The 25,499-nt window shown below is 50.1% G+C and overlaps 1 protein-coding gene across 1 annotated transcript; it reads left to right on the top strand.

Annotated features, from left to right (window-relative positions):
- Positions 1-3,291: 3,291 nt before the first annotated feature.
- LOC147645666 (serine/threonine-protein kinase PAK 3-like) lies at positions 3,292-15,888 on the top strand. The gene is made up of 11 exons (XM_086874365.1): positions 3,292-3,508; positions 5,168-5,205; positions 5,648-7,797; positions 8,197-8,368; positions 9,842-9,905; positions 10,602-10,650; positions 11,029-11,141; positions 11,734-11,851; positions 12,274-13,034; positions 14,384-14,521; positions 15,638-15,888. The coding sequence occupies exons 3-9, from the start codon at positions 7,756-7,758 to the stop codon at positions 12,496-12,498; spliced, it is 783 nt and encodes a 260-aa protein (XP_086730491.1). The 5' UTR covers positions 3,292-3,508; positions 5,168-5,205; positions 5,648-7,755; the 3' UTR covers positions 12,499-13,034; positions 14,384-14,521; positions 15,638-15,888.
- Positions 15,889-25,499: the final 9,611 nt, after the last annotated feature.

Raw genomic sequence — 25,499 nt, 5'->3', positions numbered from 1 at the left:
TTAATGCAGTACCAACTATACGATAGCCTTTTCATCAGTATCTGTAGGGAGAGGAGTTTTCTCTTGTTATTCCATGGAGAGTTGTCCACAAGAAAAGACTTTTCTTGTGCTTTTTCCTTTCCATGAATAGCAGCCACCCAGGGCAAAACTCTGCCATCATGCCTTCCTCCCATTTCCACACCACTCTGAGGTGTGTTCACGGGCCATGAACTCAAGGGGTATTATTTTAAAGATTCAAGAGTTACTCTCTTCATCTGTCTTGGTGATCATCTCTGGGGACAGAAGTTTTCTTCTTCTCTCCCTGGGGACAAAGGATCTTCATCAGCTCTCATCTCTCTCTCTCTGTTCACGCATCTCATGGGATCACAGATACTCCACCACCTGCTTGGCTTCATCAATGGATACCTTTGCTCAGATTTACACTTTGAATCCTTCATTCCCCCCAATACTCTTTCATTAATGAAAGGAGTTATTTTTCAGAATGTTATTGTCCATCTCCATGGCCCTAGCAAAAGACTATTTCAGCTCATTAAAGCATCTCCTCATTCTCCTTCCACCTGAGGCTTGACTCTTCCTCGTACTGACCTTGATGTTTGATGTTGTCTTTTGCGTGTCGATCGCTCCCACTTTGCGCTCTCTGGAGAGGGGATGAAGGCTGCAGGTCTCATCTGTGTAGTGAAAGGGTTAAATGTGGCCCAAGGTGTGGCAGGCATTCCTGGTGTGGGATTTCAGCTCAGCAGTCCCTGGAAGGCAGGGGACGGTTTCCAGCTTGGAGCCGTCTGTGCAGGCCATGGCGGGGATGGGCGAGATGTCAGCAGCCGTGGCCCGGCCCAGCTTAGAGCCGGGGTGCCCCTGGGGAGGGCTTCAGCCACCCCACTGGAATGGGACTGGGAGGGCTTCCCGGGAGGGGCCACAGCAGAGCCCGGCCTGGCCTGGGGCCGGGGGAAGTCCCGCAGTCTCCATCCCCCCAGCCCAGAGCCACTGGGCTCCAGCCCAGCCCCTCCAGGCCACACAGGCCGCGGGGAGCGGGGCCAGCCACACCACAGCTCCAATACCTTTCCAGGCTGCAAACAAAAAGAGACAACTTCCCCAGCTGGAGCTTTTAAAAGGTGCTATTCACAAAGGTGATCTCACTTTTCAGTGCTGCAAAATGCTGTCAGTTCTCAGAACTGGCCAGCTCTTGGCCTGATCTCAAGCAGAGAGAAACTCCCAGCAGCCGCTCTCAGAGAAATCACTTCTGTGGGTGTTTTCTGCTTTTATCTCTAAAATGCCAAACCACCACAGATGGCCTGCTGGGAAGGGGTTCGGTGCCCCCTCCCCACCCCTTGGAGGGCAGAAAGAAAGAGAGCTTCCCACGTTTCTTTCCTCTCTTAAATCTGTTGTCATCAAAGTGTTTCCAGCTTTTCTAATTGGCTTAGCAATGGGCCTGTTCTCAGAGCCAGACAGTGATTGGTTTTGCCAGGCATGGAGAAAGCTTTTAGCAGCTCCTTTTAGCAGAAATAGCATTCCCATGGCTGGCTTCTTCCCTCCTCACCAAAATTTAACCCATGCAAAACCAACAAAACTGGCCACTGGTGGTCCTGGGGCAGGGGAACCTGCAGGCTTGGAGAAAACTTGAAGAACTTGTGTGGAGCCATTCAAAAACGTAACGTGGCTTCATATCTAGACACACAGCTAAAACCCAGCTATTTCTCTATTCTTTTTCTTTTCAGCTGAGAAAGGAAGTCACAGGTGATGGGGTCTCTATTCCACATCTCTTGGGTCCCTGCCTCATAGCTCCCAATTTGGATGAAAGTTACCCATTTGGTCCCTCTGGCTTCCTCCTCCCACCATCTCCTACATCTTCCCCCATTCTTCTGTGACTTTCTTCTTCTCTTTCCTTATGACCATTGCAGCCTCATCTCTGTGGCTCACAAATGTGCCCAGGGGGCTCCAGGGGTGAGGCACAGGCCCACATGCTTCTTTGAGATGCCCCAGCAGTGCTGCAGCAGGCTGATGGCTGTGCAGTTCCTTTGGCACAGGAACAGGCATTCCTGGGTTTAGTCAGAAGCATCAGTGGCCAAAATCCCAATTTCCTTTGGTTTAGTCCCACCTCAGAGCTCAGTTGTGGGGCAGGATGTGGGTGCTTGGGGCACTGCAGCGCATGAACGATGCACGGTCCCCAGGGGTGGTATATCTGGAAACATTTATTACAAGTGTACATCACTTTTGTGCTGTTTTTCCTATTGGGTTAGAATAGTGTGAGCCTGGATAGCCAATAGTATAAATGTTCAGATGGCTGCTAAGGAATAATAGTCATGATCAATTCCCTATTAGCAACATCAGTTTTATTTCCCTAGGACAAGTGCTTGTATAACAATTTCTTCTGCAAACTACTCTGCTTCTGCTACTTGTTACATTTTAGAAACTCTGTTCCATCCATCCTGCCTTGACTGAGGAGCAACCTTTGTTCTCTTAGGACAAGTTCTCTTTGTTTTCTCTCTCCACAGAGCAGTCTTGGAGTTACTCTTGGATCTCTTGAACAACAGGGTTTGGCCCATTGTCAGGCTGTAAATAATGAGCGGTGGGACCACTGGTGCTGTTAAGTCGATTTATTGCTGGAATGCATCAGAAAAGGTCTCAGTCTGAAGGCATGAGATTTTGGAGGGGTAACAAGTGGGCCATAGCTCAAAGGTAGTCACGAGTTTCTTTGTTACACAGCAATATATCACATTTTGGCCCAATGGACAGCTGACATGGAGTTTATTATTACTTAATCACCTTTCACCTTTGCCAAGTTCTGCTGCACTGTGTCTGCTTTTCACCCAATACACTGCTAGCTCACCTACACACATGTGCTTCTTAGGATAATATTTAGATTCATAGCTTACTCTATAAAATCACACAATTACAGTTGAAATCTCTCCACCATCTCACTCAATGCAGTTTCTTATTTACTTATGGCATATTCTTACTTGCAGCTATAGGAACATAAGCTTATGATTTCTCGACTCAACGTCTGTGAACCTTTAGCATTGCATGAACCCAAGCTCCTTCCAAGGCTGTAAATTAAACCCTTCAGTATCTGTGGAAGTTTCTGTCATTTCCCACAGCCCAGCAAAGGATTTGTGACCCTTTGTGACAGAGGAGAACCTGCCAGGCAATTTTGTGTTTGCTGTAGGGAAGGTTGGGTTGCTCTGCATCAATTCCCAGAGCAGCGCAGAGCATTGGCTTTGTGATGTCAGGGCATGGATGCCACCTTGTCGTGGTGACATCCCAAGGTTGCCTTGGTGCACGGAAGGCCTCAGGCTCAGAGCAGCTCTTGGGCTTGCTCAGTGCAGGAGCATCCTCCTGCTTGAGGCGTTTGTCAGTGGGCAGCTGCACACTGACAGGAGCCTTGTTTGTTTTTGTGGTGGAGCAGAGTGTGCAAATTGGCACAGCAGTGCTACAATGATGGAGCAGCTCGCTGTTGCCGTTTGCACCATTTATGTCATTGGATATTCCGGCTATTATCTGACCAACCTGGCACGTAAGTAGAGGTTTTCCCTGGCTGGAACCTGAGCTGGCTTTTGTAGGTCTCCCTGCTCTTTCTTAGTGACCGGGTTGCTATTGAAACACAAAGACCATGAGGATGCCCCTGGTTTGGTCAAGCTCCTGTCAACACCTTCAGCAAAACACGGGGTGTCTGTAGCCAGGGGGCTGCGGGCAGCATTTGCAGGGCTTCTGTTCCCTCCACGGGAGAGCCTGTGGCAGCAGAGTCTGTCATTTCCTCACTTTGCTGGCTCAATCTCTTGGGGTGACTTTACTTTTAAGATAGCTCTGAGAGCTGGGGAAGTTGAAACTGCTGGAGGCTGATGGGAGTTTTTTCTCCTGACTAATTCCTGGCCATGGGTGAGAATTGGCAGCGGTTTTAACTATTGAGAAGTGAGATCAACCTGTGAACACCACCTGAAGATGTGAGGCCGGGAATTTCTTGCTCTCTTTGGTTTCTGGCTTCTGAGGAGGTCACAGGGCTCTGTCTCGGCCTCCTCCCCCCCTCCAGGCCGGAGAAGGCTGCAGAGGGCGGGGTGGGGGGAGAAATGGAGCCGGCTGGCCTGACTTGGTTTGCAGTTTCTGCCACTGAACTGAAACCTGACACCATCAACATCTGCAGCTTTAGCAAGATTTTAACTCTTTTACTACCTGCATGAGACTTGCAGATTAATCCTTTTTTTCCAGAGAGAGGGAGAGGGAGTGATCAACCATCAACCCATCAAAGAGAGTGAAGAAACAAATTAAATTTAGAGGGGGAAGAGAAAGAAGGAGATGCTTTAATAAGCTGAAATATTTTTCTGTTAAAGCTATGGGCATGGACAGTAGTGTTCTGAAAAAATCTCCTTTAATTCATGACAGAGTATATTGGGAGGAATGGAGAGTTTCCAAGTGTGGATTTTGAGCAAATGATGAAGTAGTTGTGACACTGTGAGATGCTGGAACAGAGGGGGAGAAGTAATAGTTGAAGATTTGTGGCTTTTAAGAAGCAAAAAAGAAAACTTCTGTTTCCAGGGGGGCTCAGAAAAACAGATAGAGAACTTTTGCCTTTGAATAACTCATTCATAAAAATGACATCCCTGGACTCATGACCCATAACACACCTCAGAGTGATGGGAAATGGGAGGAGACAACTGATGGCAGATCTCTGGGCAGCTGGCATCAGAGAAATAGAAAGCTATGAAGAAAGATAGTTTTCATGTGAAAAACTCCATAGATAGCAGAAGAAGACTTCTGTTTCTCTGCAAAGACTGATGAAAAGACTCTAGCAGGAATTGGGACTGTTGTAAACACCAAAGTTCCAAAGTTTTTTGTCTCCATGTTGTCATGTAAACAAGGGAATGGTTGGGTAGTGGGGGAGAAAAGGGTTGTTCTGGAAGTTTTATTCTGGTTTCTTATTCTTGTAGTTTTTGTCAATAAACTTTCTTTATTCCATTTAAGTTTTAAGCCTGTTTTGCTCTTGTTCTAATCCATATCTCACAGCCAGAAATAAGTAAGTTTCCTAGTGATTTTTTAGTTGCTGCTTTAAACCACACCAGTCAAGCAGGACACCTTTGAAAATGCAGACTGGGAGATCTTCTCAGATGCTGTTCTAAATAGGCCACGGTTCTCTCCAGTTTTCTCAAAGAATTTGGTTCATTTTCCTTGCCCACTGCAGGTCATCTGAGCCGTGTGTTCAGAGGTGCCGATCCTGAGGTGAGTCAGAAAGGAACATTTGATGCTCCTGGTGTTTCAGAACTGTGCAGGGAACTGTGAGCTTGGCCTGTGGCAGTAGAGTGCAGAGGGCCAGCTGGGTGGGCTGAAAGAAGATCCATTTCCATGTTTACAACAGCAATAGCAAAGGCATTGTTGGCTATTTCCTAATTTTCCATTGCAGAGCTTTAAAAGAACTCAAAGCTCAGATTTGCAGAGAGAACGTTGCTTGCTGATAGTAGCCAGGGTGAACTCTCTAATTCAGAGCTATTTGCAGCCTGGCTGAATTAACCCATTTTAATTTACTTGGAGAGACTTAGAATCCCATTGCTATCAAAGCTGATGATTTGTGCTTGGTAGAGCTGGTTGTAGAAATAGAGCTGAATAGAAATAAGGTTCTAAATGATAGGAGCTGCCTGTCCCTAACTCCACCATCTGTCCACAGAGCCCAGAAGCAAGAGCAGACTCTGCTGTGGCTCCCTCTGCTCCTGGAGAAGAGGCCAAAGAGGAGCAAAATGAGCAAAAGGAGCACGAGCCTCCAGCTGTGGTCACAGCCCAGCCTGACCATGCCCAGACAGTAAGTGCCAGTGCTGGGTGCTGCTGTCTTTAGTGCAAGGCAGAGCTGCAAGTTTCTGAGCAGCCAGCACTTGCTGTTGCTGGCTGAGGATGCTGAGTGCTGGAGTCCTGCCAGCACCCAGCCATTCCCCCATCCCGTGGCAGCTGGAAATTGGGCTTTGAGCCGTCGTGCTGAGGCCCCAAAGCGCTGCTGCCTGCGGGTGAGCAGCTGGCTGCTTGGCTCAGGGAAGCTCTGTCTCTTGGCTTCTGCCAAGCCATGGCCAAGGGCTCACACGGCATTTCTGGGGCTCACAGGGCTTGCTTTGTTTGCTGTCCCTTTTTGGAAACCTCTGCATGACCTGGAGAAGTGTTCTGCAGTTTTCTGGAGTAATTCTTCACTTCTGCAGAGTCTTTTAGGCCACCTGTCTTTTGGCTTTTGATAAGCTGCAAGGAGATGATTGTGTTGTCCATGAAGCTGTGGCCGGCCATTCTTGTCCTGTGTGGCCAAAGAAACAAACTGTGTAGTTCTGAACCCTTCTTCTGAGGCAAAATCCACAAGTGGCAAGTTTCTCTTGATACGTTTTGTGGTGAAGTCTGCAGCTTTGGAAACTGCATTGGAGCCTAGTGTGGGGGCAAAGCTGCAAGTCCTTGAGTGCTGTCTTTTGTTGCTAAGAACCCCTTTAGAGATGGTTGTTTTTTCTCCTCAGAGCTGTTTTCCTCCTCCTGCCTCTTCTGTCCTGACACTCCCTGTTTAACCTATAAATTTCTGCCTGTCCTAGTGAGGTGAGACAATTCCATGGTTTAGGTGGTTTTTGGTGACTTTGGTCATACATGCATTACATGACACATGGCTTCCTTCATTGGCATCCCTAGGGGTGTGTCAATTAATTTGTTGGTAGGGCCTTTTGAGGATCTCTGTCACTGCCACTCAGAATTCTCAGCTGACAAAAGAGGGAGGAGAAATACCTTGGTCCTCTTCCATATCCTGAGGTGGCCATAGAGGCTCTCTGAGCTGCAGCAGAGGATCCAATTGCACACATCCTTGTCTCCTGAATGAGCAGGATTTCTAACAAGAGTGTGGATGTCAGAAGGGCAGGAGTGGCAGGGCAGGCCTGAAAAGGGCAGCTCCCAGGCACTTGCTCTCCATTTGTGTGTACAGAACATCGAGGCAGAGCCCCAGGCAGAGCTGCCCGAAGCTCCGATGGCCATCATGGCAGTGAAGAGGAGGCCTGAGGAAGAAAGGAGAAACATCGAGGAGGAGATGAATCTCCACTGGCAGAGAGGAAATCAACGAAACCAGGTGAGTGAAAGTGAGGCAGACACTCCACTCATGGAAATTCCTCTCTGTCGCTCTTCACAGGCCTCCGAGGAGGAGCTTCTGGCAGAGCTGCAGGAAGCTGAGGCTAGGATCAGGGCAAGAGAGAACAGGCTGGAGGAAGAAAGGAGAATCATCCAAGAGAAATTAGATCTCCTCGCTCAGCAGCAAGAGGCTCTAGAAAATCGAGTGAGTGAAAGAGCGATAGGCACAACAGTCACTGCAGTCTGGTGCTTTCTGCCCTTCTTGCCTTTCCTCTGCAGAGCAGCAGGGGGCTGGGCTGATGCCTCTCAGTGCCATCCTGCTGTAGTGTCTATCCCAGCTGCTTGGAAGGACATTTCCTGCTGTGCTCAATCTCAGCTGCTGCCCTGGACAGTGGCACCAGTCATTTGCCCCTTTTGCCAGCACTCATCTCAAGGGATTCCTGCTGGCCTGCTCCTGCTCTCCTTGTTTCTTCAGGGCTTTTTGCAAGTGAACACAGTCCCCCAGACAGATTTGGAATACAAGCTGCAAGCTGTCTGTATGCCTTGGTGAATCTGCTGCTGTCCTGCTCTTTCCCTTTGCTCACAGTCAATGAGCCTTGGCACACAGGGACAAGCTGTGGTCTCTGACTGCTTTGTTCTCTTTGACTTGAGGTGGACGTGTTGATATCTCACCTGGCAGCCTGCGAAGGCTTCCAGCAAATGCCGGCTGATGAAGAGCCCCAAGGTCGGCGGCAGGCACAGGTACTGTCCCAAGCACAAGTGCTGCAGGCTGAGCACCTTCTGAAGATGGTGCAGGAAAAGAGGACTGAGGGGGAGGAGCTCCAACATTAGAACAAGGAGCTGCAAATGTGTCTGCAGCCCTTGGAGGGGGAAAGGGATCCTTGGGAGGAAGTGGAATGGTCGTTGTTGCAGTCATCCTTGAGAAAATCCAGGAAAATGGAATATGAAACTGGCCATCAACTTGATTAAAACCAACCTTGGGTTTTGACCATTTGGTTCCAGAAGTGGGCATCCAAAAAATCCAGTTGATGAGCTTTGCATGTGGCTAACAGCAACTTCCTAAGGGCTTGCATTTGAAAAGGGAACTCGGGGTAATCTCTGCCAGCCAGCTTTCTGACACAAACTCCTTTCTTCTCGCAGATCTACACGGGCTCTTCCATTCAATCTGCTGCAGCAGCAGCAGCAGCAGCATCTAAAGGAGCCTTTGTTCCCCTAGCTGAGCAGTGGAGCCGGGGCAGTTTGTCCATTTCCAGCAGTGACACATCTGCTGCTCAGCTCCAGGAGAGCCAGGGAGACTTCGTGGAGCAACTGAGTACGTCTGGTGTATTTCTTGTCTGAGGGACAGTGTATTGTGTGCACGTGCCAGCAGAGCTGTAGCAAATGATCCTCCTCACTTTGGTGTCCCAGAGACATTTAGGACTCCCCACAGGAACTGCTGTGCTCTGAGGCAGCGAGAGAGCGCTCTGGCTGTTCCTGCTGCCTCTGAGGGCAGCTTGGACTGGCTCGGCTTTGCCTGGCATTCCCTTGCCACTAAAGGTAGAAGCAGGAATTGTTCTTGGATCAGCAGGAGGCTGTGGCCTAGCAAATGATCTATGCAAGTTCTGTGTGGTAGTGGCCAAACTGAACAGAGTATTTAATTCCTAAATTCTCCTTAGACTCCCGACTTCCCACCTGTTGTCAGCACCAAAAGACTTCACAGAAACTGATTTGGGATTTGTCTTTTTGTTGTGGTTCTGTTTTCTGTGTGGTGTTTTTTATAGATTTTTGTTTTGGTTTTGGTGGTTTTTTGGTAGTTTTTTTTTTCTCCATCCTGAAAGAGCTGTTCTGCCCCATGTGTCTTACTGGTGTCATTTTTAGGACTGTTTTTATTGCCTCTACTACATCTACAAGGTTTTTATGAGAATGCTGTATTTTTGTCAGTGAGGACTCCTTTGAAAGAACATCAGGTGACAGCAGAAACAGAGAGCAAGAGATGTTTTCATTGGGCCCACAATGAAGAAACAGATACTTGTATAACAATCTGTAATTAATATCCTAGTTTTATTTTTCTAAAGATGTGTCCAAGAGACACATCCACATGGTGTGATCAGATAAAACAGCACTGCAGGCATTTCTCAGGAGCGAGCCTGCAGCCCCTGTGCTGTGTATTCCTCAGATCCATGGCACGTTTTCATCCCTGATTCCCAGCCATTCCCATGACTCTTAGAATCCTACCTATTGGCCCAAGCCCTGCTCAGATCAGTCTCTGGGAAAACACATCAAGCCCTCTGTGATTCTGCAGCACAACCCATTTAATCTGCTTCTTGCCCATAACAGCTGCCAGTGCTGTGCTCTCAGAAAAGACCTGGTGGGGCTGAGAAAAGATCCCAGCTGATTTGGTGTCTACCTTCACCTGCTGGGACACAAAAGGGCCTTGATCTGCACCTGGCTGTGTCTGATCTCCAAGGCAATGCTGGTGTGTCCTGAACGGGGGCCACAGCTTGTCAGGGGCTCAGGCTGGCTGTGTCTTCTTGCCATTGCTTGTCAGTGCTCATGCTTGGCCTTTGCCAGCCTTGTGCTGTGCCCTGCTGTGCTCTCTGCGCTTCATTTCCTTCCAAGGACTGGACAAAATCAGTCTCTCTGCTGCCCATTTGTACTGCACAACTGCCTGTCTTGTTGCTGCTGTGCTTGCTGCCCAGCTGACCACAGAGGGTTCAGAGCCCCAGACAGCGGGGCTGCCTTTGGCATCTCCTGCAAGTTCAGATCTCTGCCTGAAAGTCAGCATCTTGCATTTTGTTTCCCTCAGGGAGGATGGTGAACAAGGAAAATCCCATCACAAAATACATTGAACTGGAAAGTCTTGGCAGCGGGTGAGTCCAACCACAGTCACTTCTACACAGCCATGGGCCAGGGGTTTCCCTGGGGGAATATCCATCAAGTGGGAAGTCAGACAAGTTGTCCACATGTTTAGACAGCGGGCTTAGTCTGCCCCATCTCTCAGTACTGGCCAGAATTTGTCAAGTGTGCTCAGAAGGCATTGTCAAAGACATCTCCATGCTGCCAAGGTCTTGCCTGCAGCAAGGAACAGAACCTGGTAAATCTGCTTGTCTCTCAAGTGTGGGACAGCTCAGGATTCATTTCCTTCACATTTTTGGATGTCTCCAAATCATCTGGCCACACTAATGAAAGGAGAAGAATCTTGCTTGCCTGAAAGCACAACCTACCCCCAATGAGAGCTGTCAGATAACAGTTCTCAGGAACATTTCTCTCCAAGAGTTTGCTAAAGGAAATACTCCGTGCTCAGGATTAGAATTGCACAGTTTAGAAGCTGATAGCCGAGATGAAGGAATAAGCTGCCTTTTGGAGCTGAGGCAGTAAATCCCAAGGCTTCAGGAACAGGCCCAGTGCCCAGGCACTTGAGGGGAAAATGCATCATCTGCCTTCTGGCAGACCCCTCCTGCAACCTGCAGCTTTTAGGCATTTACAGCAGAGCTCTCCTGTCTGGACTGGCTTTCAGTGCAAGATCTAAATGGCTTCTCCTTTCTTTGCTGCTGTTTTGTTTCTAGGGGTTTTGGAGAGGTTTCCAGAGCACTTGACATGGCAACAGGAGGAGAGGTAAATGTCAACAGCCCCTGCAGCCTCTGCTGCTCTCCAGGCCTTTCCCCACTGCTGACAGCTGTGGCTGGAGCTTTGAGTAGAGCTGTGCTGAAAAGGCACAAGAAGCACAGACTGGAGCCAGCCTGCAAATTGCACTTGGAACAGGCTTTGTGGACAAGGCAAATCGCCAGTGGCCACATGTCCTGTAACTGGCCCCCAAGGGAGCAGAGAAATGGGCTGTTGGAATGTCACTCCCTAATTACTCTGGTGATGAGGTCTAATCACAAGGCACTTGGGCACAGCTTGGCTGTGCCATTCCAAAATCACTTGCTCCATGTGTGTTGTGGTCTCATGCTATCAATTTTCTCAAATTACTCCTTTTCAATGTCATTTGAGGTGGCCATAAAGAAAATAAATGTGCAAGGAGTGAATAGGAAGATACTAACCATGAATGAAATCAGGATCATGGAGAGTAATAGGAGTCCCAGGATCGTGAATTACTTAGCCAGGTGAGTGGTCACGGTCCTATCCCTTGAATGTTTCTTTACATACTACAAGCATGAGAGCTTAAAACCCCACTTTGGTCAGTGGCAGGAAATAGAGTTGTTAATGATTATTTCTCTACTTATCTCCAATGGATGGGAAGAGACTGCATTTTGTCTGCATGAATCCACCCTGGCAAATGCAGACTGAAAATTGTTCAAAACCCTGCATCAGCCCTATCTTAAGAATTCAACACCTTCTAAGTTCATTGCCTCCACAGTTCTTTGGGCTTGAGTTTTTCAAGTTTCTTAAATGCTGATGAACCATCCAAGAGAGGATTGCCCTTGCATTGTTGCCCCTCTTTTCCATTGCTGTGCATGCCGGGAAGACTAGGTGCTTATTTCCAGAAATGCCATGCGTGACAGGTTTTTTATCTGGGCTCTTCCTAAACTGCCTTTCTCCTTGAGACAGCACAGACTGCAAACACTGCACAGCCTAGAGGCAATGTCTATGCCTTTTCTTCTGCCCTTGTCTCACAGGGACCCAGAAACAAGACTCAAGCAAAAAACCAACCTAGCCGTGCATGTTCACCTGCATGGCCTTGTTTCCTTTTTTCAGCTACCTTGTGCATGAGGAACTCTGGTTGGTGATGGAGTACATGGACGGAGGCACTCTGAGAGATCTCATCGACGAGATTCAAATGTCTGAAGGAGAGATTGCAGCTGTCAGTCGGGAGGTCAGGGATCCCATCTGTGCTTCCAAGGCCTTGAGCTGCATTGTCTGGGAAACAGGGGCTCAGAATGGGAGTGATTTCATGGGCCAAGCTTGGTTTCTGTGCTGCTCCTCGGCTATGGGCAAGCAAGAGCATCTCAAGGGAACTGTCTGCCAGTGCCCCTACACTCACTGGACTCACTTCCTGTACTCTTATCCCCTGCTCTTGTATTCTAGCTCTGTCTCATGCATTGGCATTTGCAGTTCTCCACTGAGAAAGGTGCTGCTCTGCTACTGTGGGAGCAGCAGGCTCTTGCTCTCAATGGCGCTGTGTTCTGCCATTCCTCCCCATTCCCCTGCAAAGGGAACCTTCCACAGCTGTTGCCTTTCTTGTGCGATGAACTCACAGCACTACTTTTTGCCCCCCGGTTCTCTTTTCTCTCTCAGTGCCTGCAAGGACTGGATTTTCTTCACTCCAACCATGTGATCCATCGAGATGTCAAGAGCAACAACATCCTTCTCAGAACCGACGGCTCTGTCAAGCTGGGTCAGTGTATTCTTGCTCAGCTTCAGCCTTCCAGGAATGGGGGGTGTGGGGCTGCTTTCAGTGACTGCCAGCTCCCCAAAAATGCTGCTGCTGGCAGTGCAGGGGTCCCCCCTGCTGTGGGCTGAAGGCACAGTTGCAGGGTGCACACAGCTATGACAAGGAACCACAAGCAGCCAAGAGTGCTATTGCTCTGTGTGTGTCTGTGTGTGTTCCTTCCAGAGGGAGGGAGCTGCAATCTAAACCTTCAGGGGAACAAAAGGCACTGCTGGAGGAAGTGTAAGAAATGGGGGGATGTTTGAAGTAGCCAATTCATATTTCCTTGGCTAAAGCCCTAAGGAAACAGAGCAGGGAGTGTTGTCCAGGAAATTCAACTGCACATTCTCAAACTTCTACCGGGGAATTCTCTGGCTTGGTTTCCTAATTGACAGTATTAAAATTAAAAGAGTATTTTGCTTTCTCCTCAGCTGATTTTGGCCTTTCTGCTCAGCTCACCCCTGAGCAAAATCAGCGGTGCTCGGTGATCGGGACTCCTTGGTGGATGGCACCTGAAGTGGTGAAGCGTCAACCATATGGCCCCAAAGTGGACGTGTGGTCTTTTGGAATTGTGGCAATTGAAATGGCCGAACAAAAAACTCCTTATGACAGTTTCACTGCTCGATCGGTAAGGAGCAAATACTCTCTGATCCCGCTGTCTTTCTCACCTGTCCCGGGTTCTCTGCTCACTGCACAAAATCCCATGGCCATCTGCTGGAAGTACTTCCACCAAGGCCCCTTCTACAAATGGCCCTGCAGCACATCAGCATCTGCTGGAGCTTTGGTTGCAGCACTGGGGGAACTCAAGCCTTACCTCGCCCAAACCATCTCCATTCTCAGGCAGCATTTTGCTTTGCCTTACAAGTCGTTCCAGCTCTTTTGGCTGTGTAGATGGCCCCAAGAATAGGAAACAAGCATCTCAGAGCTGCTGTTATCTTTCCAGAAATGAAGCAAGGAAACTCAAAGCAAACCAAGTTTCTAAAACAGTGCTTTTGAGAGAAGAAGTGCAGCCCCATTCTTCTCACAGGGAAACTTGTCTGAAACCCAGAGATGAGGCTGTAAAGCCAGAGTCTCTTCTGCTTCTTGTGCAGTGCTGCTGGGACACTCAGTGACCACCTTCTTTCCTAACCCAAGCCACTTTCTCCATATCACCAAGCTGGAGCCTGGTGACGGGGAGAGCCTGCCAAAACCTCCTGTTTGTTTCCTGGCACTTTCTGGGATGGGCACAGCGTTAATGCATTGACTTGAGAATCCAATGAGCACAGGGTTACCACAGGGATGACACTTCTGATTTCACCATGAATATTTTCCTTTTGCCACATAAGGGAACCGGAAATTTTCAGAGTGCTGAGAGACAGAGCTGCAGGTGGCTCCTGTGTGCCCAAACAGGCATTTTCAACCCAATACATTTGTGGAGGCATCTTAATGTGTCTGTGTTGAAAATGAGATTCCAAAGGTTTGTTTCCTTCCCTGAGGAACACCTGCTGCATTTCCTTTCTTTTCTTCCAATTACCATCATTTTCAAGAACAAGACAATAAGCTGGATGAGTTTTGTTTTATGGCAGCTGTGCTTAAGGGACCAACAAGCACTGCAGAGATTCTTTTCACATAAGAATCCTTGGAATAGTACAGTTAGTTAGAATAGCAATATCCCTCTTCCAAAAAGGCTGCCAAGCTGCTGGGAATCCTCCGAGAAGGAAACATGTATTTGCTGATGTAGTTGCCACTAACTAGAGCAGGCAATGAAATCAGCTGCCAAGGCAAGATCTGCTGGATGTTGGCAAAGCTGTGGCTTTGGGGCTTGGGTTTTTTCAAGATACAGGAAAGTCGTCATCCAAATGCTACAGGAAAGTCATCTCTGCCTCTCTGCCAGGGCAAAAACTGCCACTGCAGAGTGGAGCTTAAACAATGGGCTCTGGGAGAGCAGTTCCAGATGGGAAAGAAGCAGGTGGAGCCTTGTGTTTCCTTTTTCCCCAGGCTAAATTCCACATAGCCACAGAAGGGAGCCCACAGCTGCGGCAGCCCGAGCAATTCTCGCCTTTGCTGCGTGACTTCCTGAGCTGCTGCCTGCAGAAAGGCGAGGCGCAGCGCTGGTCTGCCAAGGAGCTGCTGCAGGTAAAATGCCAAAAGGGCTGCAGGTGAAACAGTGTCCCAGGGATGGGCTCCTCCTCCACTGAAATCCAAGGCATCAGATGAGCCCCCATCCTCCTCCCTTCCAACCTTGGTGCTGTTCAGCTGACAGTGGGGAGGAATCCTAGACTGGGCTGGGCTGGCAGGGAGTGCTGGGTTTTAGCGCTGGCTAAAATCACCAGGGCACTTACTCATTTCTTGCTGGGAGCTCTGGATCAGGAGAAGGGCAAAACAGGCTTCAAACTTCAAAGGAATAACAAATTTTATTATCAGGCCCACAAGAATAAGAAAGGTCTCATCTGTGCAGTGAAAGGGTTCAATCTCACCCAGGTCATGGCAGTCACGGTGTTGGATTTCAGGCTGTGCTGGGCCCCTCTCTCTGCCCGGGAGCCGCTGGGAGGGGAGGCTCGGCCTGGAGCCGTCGCTGCACGCTGGGGAGAGGGTTTAGTGTGGGCAAGATGTCAGCAGCCGTGGCCTGGCCCAGCCTGGGGCTGGGGTCCCGCAGCCTCCATCCCCCGCCCGGGAGCCGCTGGGCTCTGGCCCGGCCTCCCCCAGAAGCACAGGCCGTGGGCGAGCAGGGCCGGCCTCACCAGAGCTCCGTTACCTTCGGGCTCCAGAAGCAAAGAGGGCCAGTGCCCGGGCTGGTGCTTTTCAAAATGTGCATCATCACAGAGGCGCATCTCATTTCTAAATGGTGCAAAATGTTGTCAGTTCTCAGAACTAGCCAGCCATTGGCCTGTCTCAGACACAGGGGAAGCTCCCAGCAGCTTCTCTCAAAGAAATCACTTCCGTGCGGGGTTTCTTACTTCTTTCCCTAAATGTCAATTCATCTCAAACTAACACACAGGGACATGGAAAGGTCATCTAGTCTGTGTCCTGCAATGAGCAGGGACATCTTTCAAGAGATCAGGATACTCACACCTCAGATATTTCCAGGGGTGGGCCACCTACCAGCTCTTGGGGCAACCTGTGCCACTCTTGCCCCATGCTCCTGACCTACTCTGACTCAATCCCCATTTCATTTAAAAAGTATTCCCCTGCCTTTGAAGCTCTTAGCTTGGAAAATCATGCTTTCTTGTTGTTTTCATTTCCTTTCTGCAGCATCAATTTATAACATCGGCCATGCCTGGGTCCAGCCTGGCACCTCTCATTGTTGCCGTGAAGAAGTGGAAGGAGGAGGCAGGAATGCCTCAATCAATTTATAAACTGTCTTCTCCATGAAAAACTTAGAGTAGGATTATAGAGTAGGGTTGTAGAGTAGGATTATAGAGTAGGATGGTAGTGTAGGTTTGTAGTGTAGGTTTGTAGTGTGGGATTGTAGAGTAGGATTTTAAATAAAATTTCTAAAATCTCAACTCCTTTGGAACATTTCTCTCCTTCTGACCCTGTGAGAAAGCTCAACATTTCCTTCTGAATTGTCAGTTTTTTATCAGAGGTGGAAAGTGACATTGATGGCTTCTTTGGTACAGTTTGTAAGGGGGGAAGGCTCCTCTTCATTCATCCTCTCCAGACCACAATGCCTTTGGAATATGGCCAACTGGACAAGTTTTGCCCAGCTCTGACATTTCTATTTGAGGTAGAAACAGCAATGGAATTTGCAGGAAAAACCAAAGGAGGAGCGGTGCAACACAAACATCCTGTGCAGATGCAGGCTGTGCAGATGTGACTCGAGAGTATTTGGGTTCCTGCCACTTGGATTTGTATCCCTAAGAGAAATCTCTTTGGCTGGAGGAGAGTCTGGCTGAAGAGAGAAAGCAGAAAGAGCAGTGAGGGTGCTGTGCAAGGTCTCCTGTGGTGCAGAGCTGTGAGCGACTGTGAGGTGAGAGCGGGCCCGGCCTTGGCCAGGCTGGAGCCCCAGCAGAGCCCTGGCAGAGCCCGGAGAAGCCTGAGCCTCGGCACAGGCAGGCTGGAAGGAGGCCCTTGGAGCTGCAAGAGGCAGCAGCCTGGCCCTGGCTGCCTCTTGCTGGCCCCAGGCAAATCCTCCGCTCTCAGAGCCAAGCTGGCAGCTGGCTGCTCCTGAGGGGAAGCGGCGCCGTGCTGGGCACAGCACACACTGGTGCCATGGGCTGTCTGGAGTCTGCACAGGACGAGAGAAAGGCAAAGAGCAGCCCAGGGCTGCTGCCCTGCCTGACCATTGCTGCTCTTGTGCCGCCTGCCCTGGAACTCCTGGCAATGGTCAGCAGTGTGTGCAGCACTCTGGGCACAGGGGGAGGGAGCCGGGCTGCTCCGCAGGCTCCAGCACAGGGCAGTGTCCTTCAGGCACGGCATTTCTGCCAGGGGAACCGAGGCCAGCGTGAGGCACTGACAGCAAGTCAGGGCACATCTGCACGAGCCAGTGCCTCACACAGCTCTGGGACCAAGCGCCTGCAATCCTGGAGCTCTGCACTGAGCCACAGCAAAGGTGTGAAATGCAGAGGGCTTTGCAGAAATATTCAGGGGCACCAGGGCAGCCTGCTTGGTGCTCTCTGGGGCACAGCAAGCACTGTGCAATGCAGCTCGGAGCTGCTGGCAGAGAGGGACTATGGGCATGTGCCTGAGGCTTGTTCTTGAGTAGTGATTTGGGAGGGAGCAGAAGGGTCTCAGTAGGCAATTTGTGTTTTCTTCATGAATTGCTGAATGAAAGACACAATGTGGCTTTAGGCAGCAAGAGCACTTGCAGAACTTACTAAGTTTGTGTTGAATTCCCAGAAAAGGAAGCAGAGGTGTTGAACTGTAACAAATAGGTCTCCTGAATTCCATTAGCTTGAACAAACAGTGCTGAACCCTGTATTCCCCCACTGCAGTGATTCATGTCTGCAAGTGGCTATCTTAGCCTTGAGAATAAAGAGAGTGGTCCTGGTAAGAAGGTAGCTGGAATGCATTCACAGGAAGAAAGTGGTTTTAGGAATCTCTTGACATCCAGAGGAGAAGATGAGGAACGGGTGTTTCCAAAAGATTGTGTCAGGGACTGCAGTCGTGTTTGAGGCCCTGCCACATTTGATCCATGTTTGAGCAGGTTGACAAGACAATGAAGAAAACTGTATCATTTAAGGGGTGGGAACTTGACCCTTGCAAGAGAAGCAATGTATTGGTCAGTCGGTGGGCAGTTAACTTTTGAAAGAGGAACAATGCATAATGGAGGCCTTGTTGGCTTGGAGTCGCTATTCTGAGCCATTGTGGCCTCATCTCATGCTGGCCATGTGGGAGCTGATGCTGGAACTGGGAAAATGCCACTCCTGAGCAGGAGATATAAGGCCTGCGTCTGGGGTGGAGAGGTGAGAAGGACGAGGTGCACACTGTTTTGATGCAGGGGATGTCCTGAAAGGGCACTGCCTACCTGCCCTCCCGCTGAGGACGATGCTTCAGCTCCTTCTCCCGCTCAGCGGGTTTTTGGGAATGCTGGGGTTGGTATGCAGTATTTGCTACTGCAACTAATAGAATAAATTTGCTTTGCAACCCCATCTGAGTCTTGGGTTCTTTTGTGCATGGGTCTCCTCCTGAACCTATGACAATGAGACCAGAGACCCTCAGGACAGCCCTGCTCTCATGTTGATAAATTCTGAGATGAGATTTAAATATGTCAAATAATTTAAGGTAATGTTTAGCCTGTGAGCTTCAGCAAAGTATTGACTATGTCTTAGTTCCATGGATACAAACGAGTAGGTGAGATTGCTGGGTGTGCACAAGTTAGGGAAGGAATTTCCCACACAGCCAGTGCAGAAATACAGTATTGCCTTCTTTCTAACTGTTTCTGAGCTGGATGTGGGGATCACACCCTGCTTGGTAACTTTCATTTTGGCCATTTCTGTTGAGCAGGTAAGAAAGGTTGAAATGAAACCTTTTCCAGCTGTTTCCCTCTGGTTTACCTTTTTGGGGGCCAAAGCTCTGTGCCGTAGGTGGCCTGAGTGTGTGAGGAGCAGTGCAGCCCCCACAAAGCTCTTGTTTTTCCCACAAGTCATCATGACTTGTTCCCAGGTGTGCCCAGCAGGAGGAAGAGCCCTCAGTGCGTGGGCGCCGTGCCCTGCCCAGCCGGGGCTCTCTGGCACAGAGCAGCACCAGCACCAGCAGCAGCACCAGCACCAGCAGCAGCACCAGCACCAGCAGCAGCACCAGCAGCAGCACCAGCACCAGCACCAGCACCAGCACCAGCACCAGCACCAGCACCAGCAGCACTTTTCAACCCTGCCCTGCCTTGGCTTCACCTGGGGGACAGAAGCCTCTGGAAATCAGCACCGCCAGTCACGTTCCCAGCTTGGAGCAGCTGCTGCTGGTGGGCAGATCTGTGGACATGATTTTCTGAACCTGAGACAGTTTCAAGCTCTCAGGGGCTGATCTGTTCCCAAGAGAAAGTCTTTTGAGAACTTTCTTCTCTCTCAAGGACTGTAGTGAAAACAAGGTTTTAGTTTCTCAAAATAATCATACAGATGTTCTGAGAGTGTTTCTCTCTTGTCCCACCAATGGGATGAGGGAGCTGTTGTTTCTTCTACCAATCAGGCTAACCTGTATTGGAACACCTTATAAAAAGGGTTGAAAAACCCCAAAATAAGGGCTTTAAGGCCTTTTGCCTCATGAAATAAACCTCTGGCTGTTTCGTGATTCAAACCCTCGTGCTCCACTTTGTGTCCTCTAGCGACACAGATCCGGCCAGTTCCACCGCTTCCAAAGGGGAATTAAGGCAGAGGTAGAGATGGACACACAGAGCAGCCCTGGGCTTGTCCAATAAATGGACAAATGTATGGGGAATGGGTTTGGAATTATTACAGCTCTTTTGTCAATAGTGCCTTTTCTCCTGCCCTTTTCTCCGTTCACATTTCCTGTCCTTTCTCCCTCACATTTCCACCCCTTCCCAACCAAGACTGTGACACTTCTCCTGATCATTTTTACTCATGATTCCCAGCCTTTTCACCTCATGTTCCTCACACTTTTCCTCTCACATTTCCCACCTTTTTCTCCCCTCTTGGTTCTCTCCTTATCCCAGTTTTCCTTCTCAAAATTTCTCCTTATGTTTCTCACTTTTCTCCTCAGCGTTCTCACTTCTTTCTTCTCATGTTTCTCACACCTTTTTCTTCACATTCATCATTCTTTTCTCTTCATGTTCCTTACACTTTTCCTCTCATATTTTGTGCCCTTTTTTCACTCATATCTTCTGCCTTTTTCCACCCTCAGGTTTCTCTTTTTTTTTTTTTTTCCCCTCAGGTTTCCACAATGTTCCCCTCACATTTCCTGACTGTTTTACTGTTTTTAATAGTTAAGTTTCTCATGCTCTTCCCCTCACATTCTCTCCCTTCTCTCCCCTCATGTTTCTCACCCTTTTGCACTCATGTTTCTTAGAATTTTCCCATCATCTTTCCTGCCCTTTTCTCCTGTCACCTTCTTCTCCTATTTTCACTCACATTTCTCACTGCAACACCATGGACCAGCCCCTGGGAACCCCAAGGAATTCATATCAGGAGCCAGAGAACCCATTCATCATTTCAATGCCATAATTAGATTACAAACTGTCAGTGAAATACCTGAGAGGAATGACAGATTTGTCTTTATAAACAAGCTGTGGGTCTGCTGATACATGAAACCAGCACTGAGAGATAGAAGAAACAATGAGAAAGTTTCCACTGATGGATGAATGGAAAATATCTATTTGTCTTTACAGACTGTAGGATTGCTGATAAATGAGATTAAATATTGAAAGATGAAAGAAATAATGCAAGAAAACCATAAATTCCATAAGAGTTAAAAATTAAGAGGGAGGGTTACACATTAGAGGGGAATCTTAGGTATCAGGCATTCCGGGAAGTCTGTACCTCTCCAATACCTCAGGCACTGGGGAAAGAGAGGGACACGGAGCTCGGAGATTGGGATGAAAACAAGGTTGTGTCTTCCAAAAATTTGAGAGACCCCAGGGGAATGTCCCATGGCCTCTCCCTTTATTCAAATAAAGTCAAAGGACTCCCCTGTATCCTTTTTGGACATAAACCTCTGGGGTTTGTGGATTAATTTTCCTGACATACTCAATCAGACAGCTCCCAACCTTCTTCCCGACCAATCCACTCAGATGAGGAACACAACATTTCACAATGGGATGGGATCAGATTACCTTTTAGCAGAAAATCGAGGCAGAGTTTGTGGAAAGGTAAATGACTCAAACTGCTCTTGGCAAATAGATCACAAAGGAAAAGTGGAGGAACAGATAAAAAAGGAAATAAAAAAGCAGCTCTTGTACTGGTCCAAACGAAGAAAGGATGGGAATGGGACACGGTTTTGTGGTTCCCTGGCAGACCATGGGTTAAACAAATGCTGTTTCTCCTCTCATGTGCTACAGCAACTCTCATCTTTTTACCATGCACCACACCTTGCTGAGTGCAGCTCATTCAGCAGCTGAGCAAGGGGATGCAGGTGGCAGCCAGGCCTCCTGAGCCACAAACGGCTACAAAAGGACAGAGAATGAGGGCACTGAGAGCAATCCCAAAAACAAAGAACTCCCAGGAAGAAAAAACAGAGGCAATGAGTGAATCTGCTTGGAGATGGGGCCAGGGACTTGCACATAAGGAAACAATGGGAGAAACCATCAGTTTCATAAAATGTTACTAATTGACAAGGACTGCTGCTCAGACCAGGTCCCACTTGTTGGAGTCTGGGATGCAGAGTGTGTGCATGTTTCTGATACTTAACTCTAAGATCCAGAAAAACACTGAATTTCATATAATATGAAATTCATGAGCATGTTTTCATGGTGATACATGAAAACAACTGTTAAAGTTAGATAGAAAAAGCTGAAAGTGTGTGGAGATTATAGAGTTTTCTTAAGTCACTGGGTGAAAAAGTTAGTTTAGAGAACAGAAGACAAGATGGAGGATTTAGTGTTGTCTCTTGTCCTTCTTTCGTCTTCATGTTCTTCTCCTAGAGGTTTTTGGGTAATAGTAAGTGATCGGTTAGAAAATGCTGCAGTGCATCACACAGGTGATGGGTCATTGGGTCATTAAGAGAAATAATATATGTGTCTATTGTTAACTGAGTAAGAATAAGTATAAAGATAAAAGAACTCCATAGTTCCGGGCCATTTTCTGCTATCAAACACAAAGTGAGCCACAAGGCCTTGTTGTACCATCAGAAGAAATGTACCAGATTGCATAGAATTAAGCTTGTACAGCTAATCTGGAGAGACCTGCCAAGTTTTGTAATGACCTTCTAATAAACAAGAGAAACAAGATTCTAATGATGTCGGGAGTTTTCTTCAAACCTAAAGAACTGAGATAAGTAGGGCTCCCCACGAGGGAGAATTCAGCCCAAAGGAGCCTAAAAAATCCAAGAAAAGAAAGAAAAATATAGAAGTGCAGCAGAATCAGAGAAAAAGAATTTTTTAGAGAAAAGTTACAGCACTACATTCCTGAACTTCCAGAAGAACAAAGACTTCACAGAGCCAGGAATATCGGGTGTTACACAAAAAGGACATGCAGCAGGCGGATCGGGAAGGCTGAACCTCCCAAGCACCTCGGCCAGTGTTGGGCAAAGGGAGAGGGACATGCGGCCGGGAAAATCAGGACAAAAACGAGGCCGCGTCCTCCAACACCTGGAGAGAGCGCACGGCAAATGCCACATGGCCTCTCCCTTTGGGCAGCAATAAAGTCACTTGCACACCGCTCCTCTGGCTCCTTGGGCCACACAAACCTCTGGCGCCGGGAATTTTCCCGCCCGGCCCCGGGCCCAGCGCAGCCACCTCCGGCCTCCCGACACGAAGCGGGACGAGCCAGCGCTGCTCCGCCACCGCCTCCTGCCGAGGCCCCAGCGGCAAGGAGACCGCGGGCAGCCGCTCCCGCAGCGCCCTCAGCCCAGGGCCAACACGGGCCGGCCACGGCACAAGCCACCCGCCACAGCCCCCTGCCGCCCACAAATGAAGCCCCAATTGAGGGCGTTCCCTGCTTGGCTGAGCGCTGCCTGAGCGCTGGGGCTGCGCCAAGGGGGGACACCCTCCTCCAGCAGGGATGTCCCGCAAATGGGGGAGCCCCACAAAGCCCTCAGGACCCCCGGGGCTGGGCTGGCCCTGCGTGGATGCCGGGAGCCACCAAAAACTCTCTGTCCCTGCCCTCTGCAACTGCACAGGGACACGGAATACAAGGAAAGGCTCAGGAGCTGGGAGAAGGATGGGGAGGGATCCTGGTCCCAGCATTGACACGAGCACAACAGACCCAGCCTGGACACACAGTGTGAATTTATTCGCAGCAGGACCAAAGGAGAACGGAGAGAAATCTCTCCAACATCTCCCCTACCCAACAGGGATATGGGGGATGGGGTCTGCAATGAGACAGCCACACGTTGGGATGATGAGCTTGGGGTGATCCGGTTACTAAAGAGGTTTCGGGGCATCTTCCAATCCTGAGGGAGGAGTAACTTGGAAGGGGAAGGCACCTGGCTCTGACACTGGAGTGGGGCCCCACATGGAAGGACATGGGGGGCCCGTATTAGGGAAGATCCTGCTGCATTTTCCCACTTTTGGGGGGTTATAAACAGTTTTGGGGGGGGTTCCTGGTCAGTTTAGGGGGTGAAGGTGACCTCTTTTTTGGGAAAATCCTGGGTTTTGCCAGTTTTGGGGGGCTCTAAATGGCTTGTGGTGGACCCCCACTCTTGTGAGTTTTGATGTTCTCCACCCACACTTCGAACTGGTCCGGACTGGTGCTCCCAGCACTGCACAGGGCAGGACAATGGGGACCCCTCCGGCCGGCACTGCTGCTTTGGGGCTGGTGGCCCCTGCCTGGCACTGGGGATGGGGCATGTGGGGGAGCTGGGGCTGTACTGGTGGTACTGGTGGTGCTGTGAGCTCACCTGTTGGGGGGCCAGTGGGACGTGGGTGAACATGTGTGCTCCCTCCAGGGCCCCCAGCCTGGTGTCACCCCCTTTTCTCTGCCCACAGAGCTCCTGGGCCGGCAGGGGCAGCAGCCCCTCCCCGTGGCCTCAGGCCCGACTGGGACCCCTGCTCTGTCCCTGCACTGATTTTGGGGGGGGTTGTGTGTCCCCCCTCAGCCCTGTTGCCACTCTGCCCACGCCTGGCTGCTCGCAGTGTTCCCAATAAAGCTTCCCACTTTGCCCTGGGAATGGGGACCCCCATGTGTCTCCCCCGTGTCACCCTGCTCTGGGACTCCTTGGGAAGCACCAGAACACCAGCAGGGAACCCACTGAACCCCAAAAGGCACTGGGACACCCCAAAGCTGCCAGGGAAATTTGGGGAGGGGGTGCATGGGGGGAGCCCAGGCCAAGAGCCCAGCACTGCCCCAGCCCAACCTGCCCTGACTCCATCCCAGCTCCTCCCATGGAATGAGGAGGCATTGGGAAAAGGTAAGGCCAAGGGTGGGCGTTGGGCCTGGGGGGAACAGGTCAAGGGATTGAGGAGGAGGGCAGAGGAATGAGTGGAAGAAAGGCACGAGATGAGGAGGCAGGATGAAGAAAGAGGAGTGGATCCCTCCAACACCATTTGGGGGTCCCAGCCAACCTCATTTCCCCTGCACTTCCACCCCTTCTCCAGTGTCCCCCAAACCACCAGCCCCATCCCTCATGCCTGACTTTGGTGGTTCCAGGTCCCTCAGTCTCAGATTCCCATACTCCCTTCCCCTCAATTCAGGCACCTCCTGGCAGATTTTTCCTATGAGAAATCTCTGACTTTGGGGATTTTTGGGGTGCAGTCCTGGAGGGGGACAGCTCTGTCTGGCTTTCCCCTCCCTGCTGTGGCCTCTCAGCTGCCCCCCACACCCTGGGGGTGCTGGGATTTCCCTCCTGGGCACAAGGACGTTCATTCCCTTCCAGGAGCCCAATGCCCGGCTGGGGCTCCAGGCCAGGGGGTCCTTGAGCAGCTGCCCCAGAACCTCCGCCAGGGGCTCCCAGCGCAGCCACAGCCGCTCGGCCTGGGCTCCCCAAAGCCCTCAGCAAGCCCCAAGTCCCTGCCAGGAACCCTCAACTCCCTCAAACCCAGCATCCCCCACAGCCCCTGCAAGTTCCCCCCATGGCAGCGGCCGAGGCCATGGCCCCACACGTCCTCACCCATGGCTGCGTCCCCACCATGTTTCCATCCTGGCATTGTCCCCCCATGTCCCCATGAATGGCCATGTCCCTGTCCATGTGTCCCCACGTCACTCTCCATGTCCCACCATGTCTATGTGTCTCAATGTCCTCACCAACGTCTTAGTTCAATGTCTTTATTTTCACCCCAAAGTTGGATATTTTGAAGGGATAAAGAAAAATGAAAAGCCAATCAGGCCATATTGAAAGGATTTCTGCCAGCTGAGGATTCCCGTGCTTGGGTGGAAGGGAACAACGTTTTTGGGAAGGCTTTCCACACCACTATCTCCAAAATCTTGGTCTTTGACCCATTTCATCAACATCTGGCTGTGGAAGACACCTCTGGGCAATAGGAAATGAAAATTTGGAATCACTGAGGTTGGACAAGACCTCCTTGATGCCACCAGAAGATAGGTGGATTGAATGCAAAAGATTTTCTGGGATTGAAAGTCAACAAATCCACTCCCCCCAAGGAATTACCATTGTTGGTCTGTGTCCCAGTGGATGTTCCTGCCCCAGTGTTCACCCAGGTGCCCACAGGGAGCCAGGAAGATGTGGAGCCTCCCAGCCACGTGTCTTCCCAACACGCATCACCAGGACCACGGATCACCAGGGCTCTGCCCAACGGGGGTCACTGGGGATCATCCAACGCCCATCCTCCCATGGGGGATGGAGCTGGAGCAGCGCATGAAGCTCTTCCCGCACTCGGGGCACTCGCAGGGCTTCCCTTACTGGTGCCTCCGTTGGTGTTGGGTCAAGTGAGAGCTGGTGGAGAAGCTCTTCCCACACTGGGGACACTCGTAGGGCCTCTCCCCAGTGTGGATGCGCCAGTGCCTGACAAGTGTGGAGTTGTGCTTGAAGCCCTTCCCGCAGTCGGGGCAGCGGAAGGGCCTCTCGTCTGTGTGAATCCGCTCATGTACGAGGACATCGGAGCTGGTTC

Source organism: Cyanistes caeruleus, unplaced genomic scaffold (assembly GCF_971803275.1).
Source record: "Cyanistes caeruleus unplaced genomic scaffold, bCyaCae1.hap1.1 HAP1_SCAFFOLD_198, whole genome shotgun sequence".
NCBI classification, from domain to species: domain Eukaryota; kingdom Metazoa; phylum Chordata; class Aves; order Passeriformes; family Paridae; genus Cyanistes; species Cyanistes caeruleus.
The sequence above is the reverse complement of the archived record's forward strand: the minus strand, read 5'-3'. Positions and strand labels throughout refer to the sequence as shown.

Coding starts and splice junctions, on each gene's coding strand:
- LOC147645666 (XM_086874365.1), top strand. CDS start 7,756: ATGCCGGCTGATGAAGAGCCCCAAGGTCGGCGGCAGGCACAG. Junction 9,906..10,601: donor CTGGAAAGTCTTGGCAGCGG/GTGAGTCCAACC, acceptor TTTTGTTTCTAG/GGGTTTTGGAGAGGTTTCCA. Junction 11,142..11,733: donor ATCGTGAATTACTTAGCCAG/GTGAGTGGTCAC, acceptor TCCTTTTTTCAG/CTACCTTGTGCATGAGGAAC.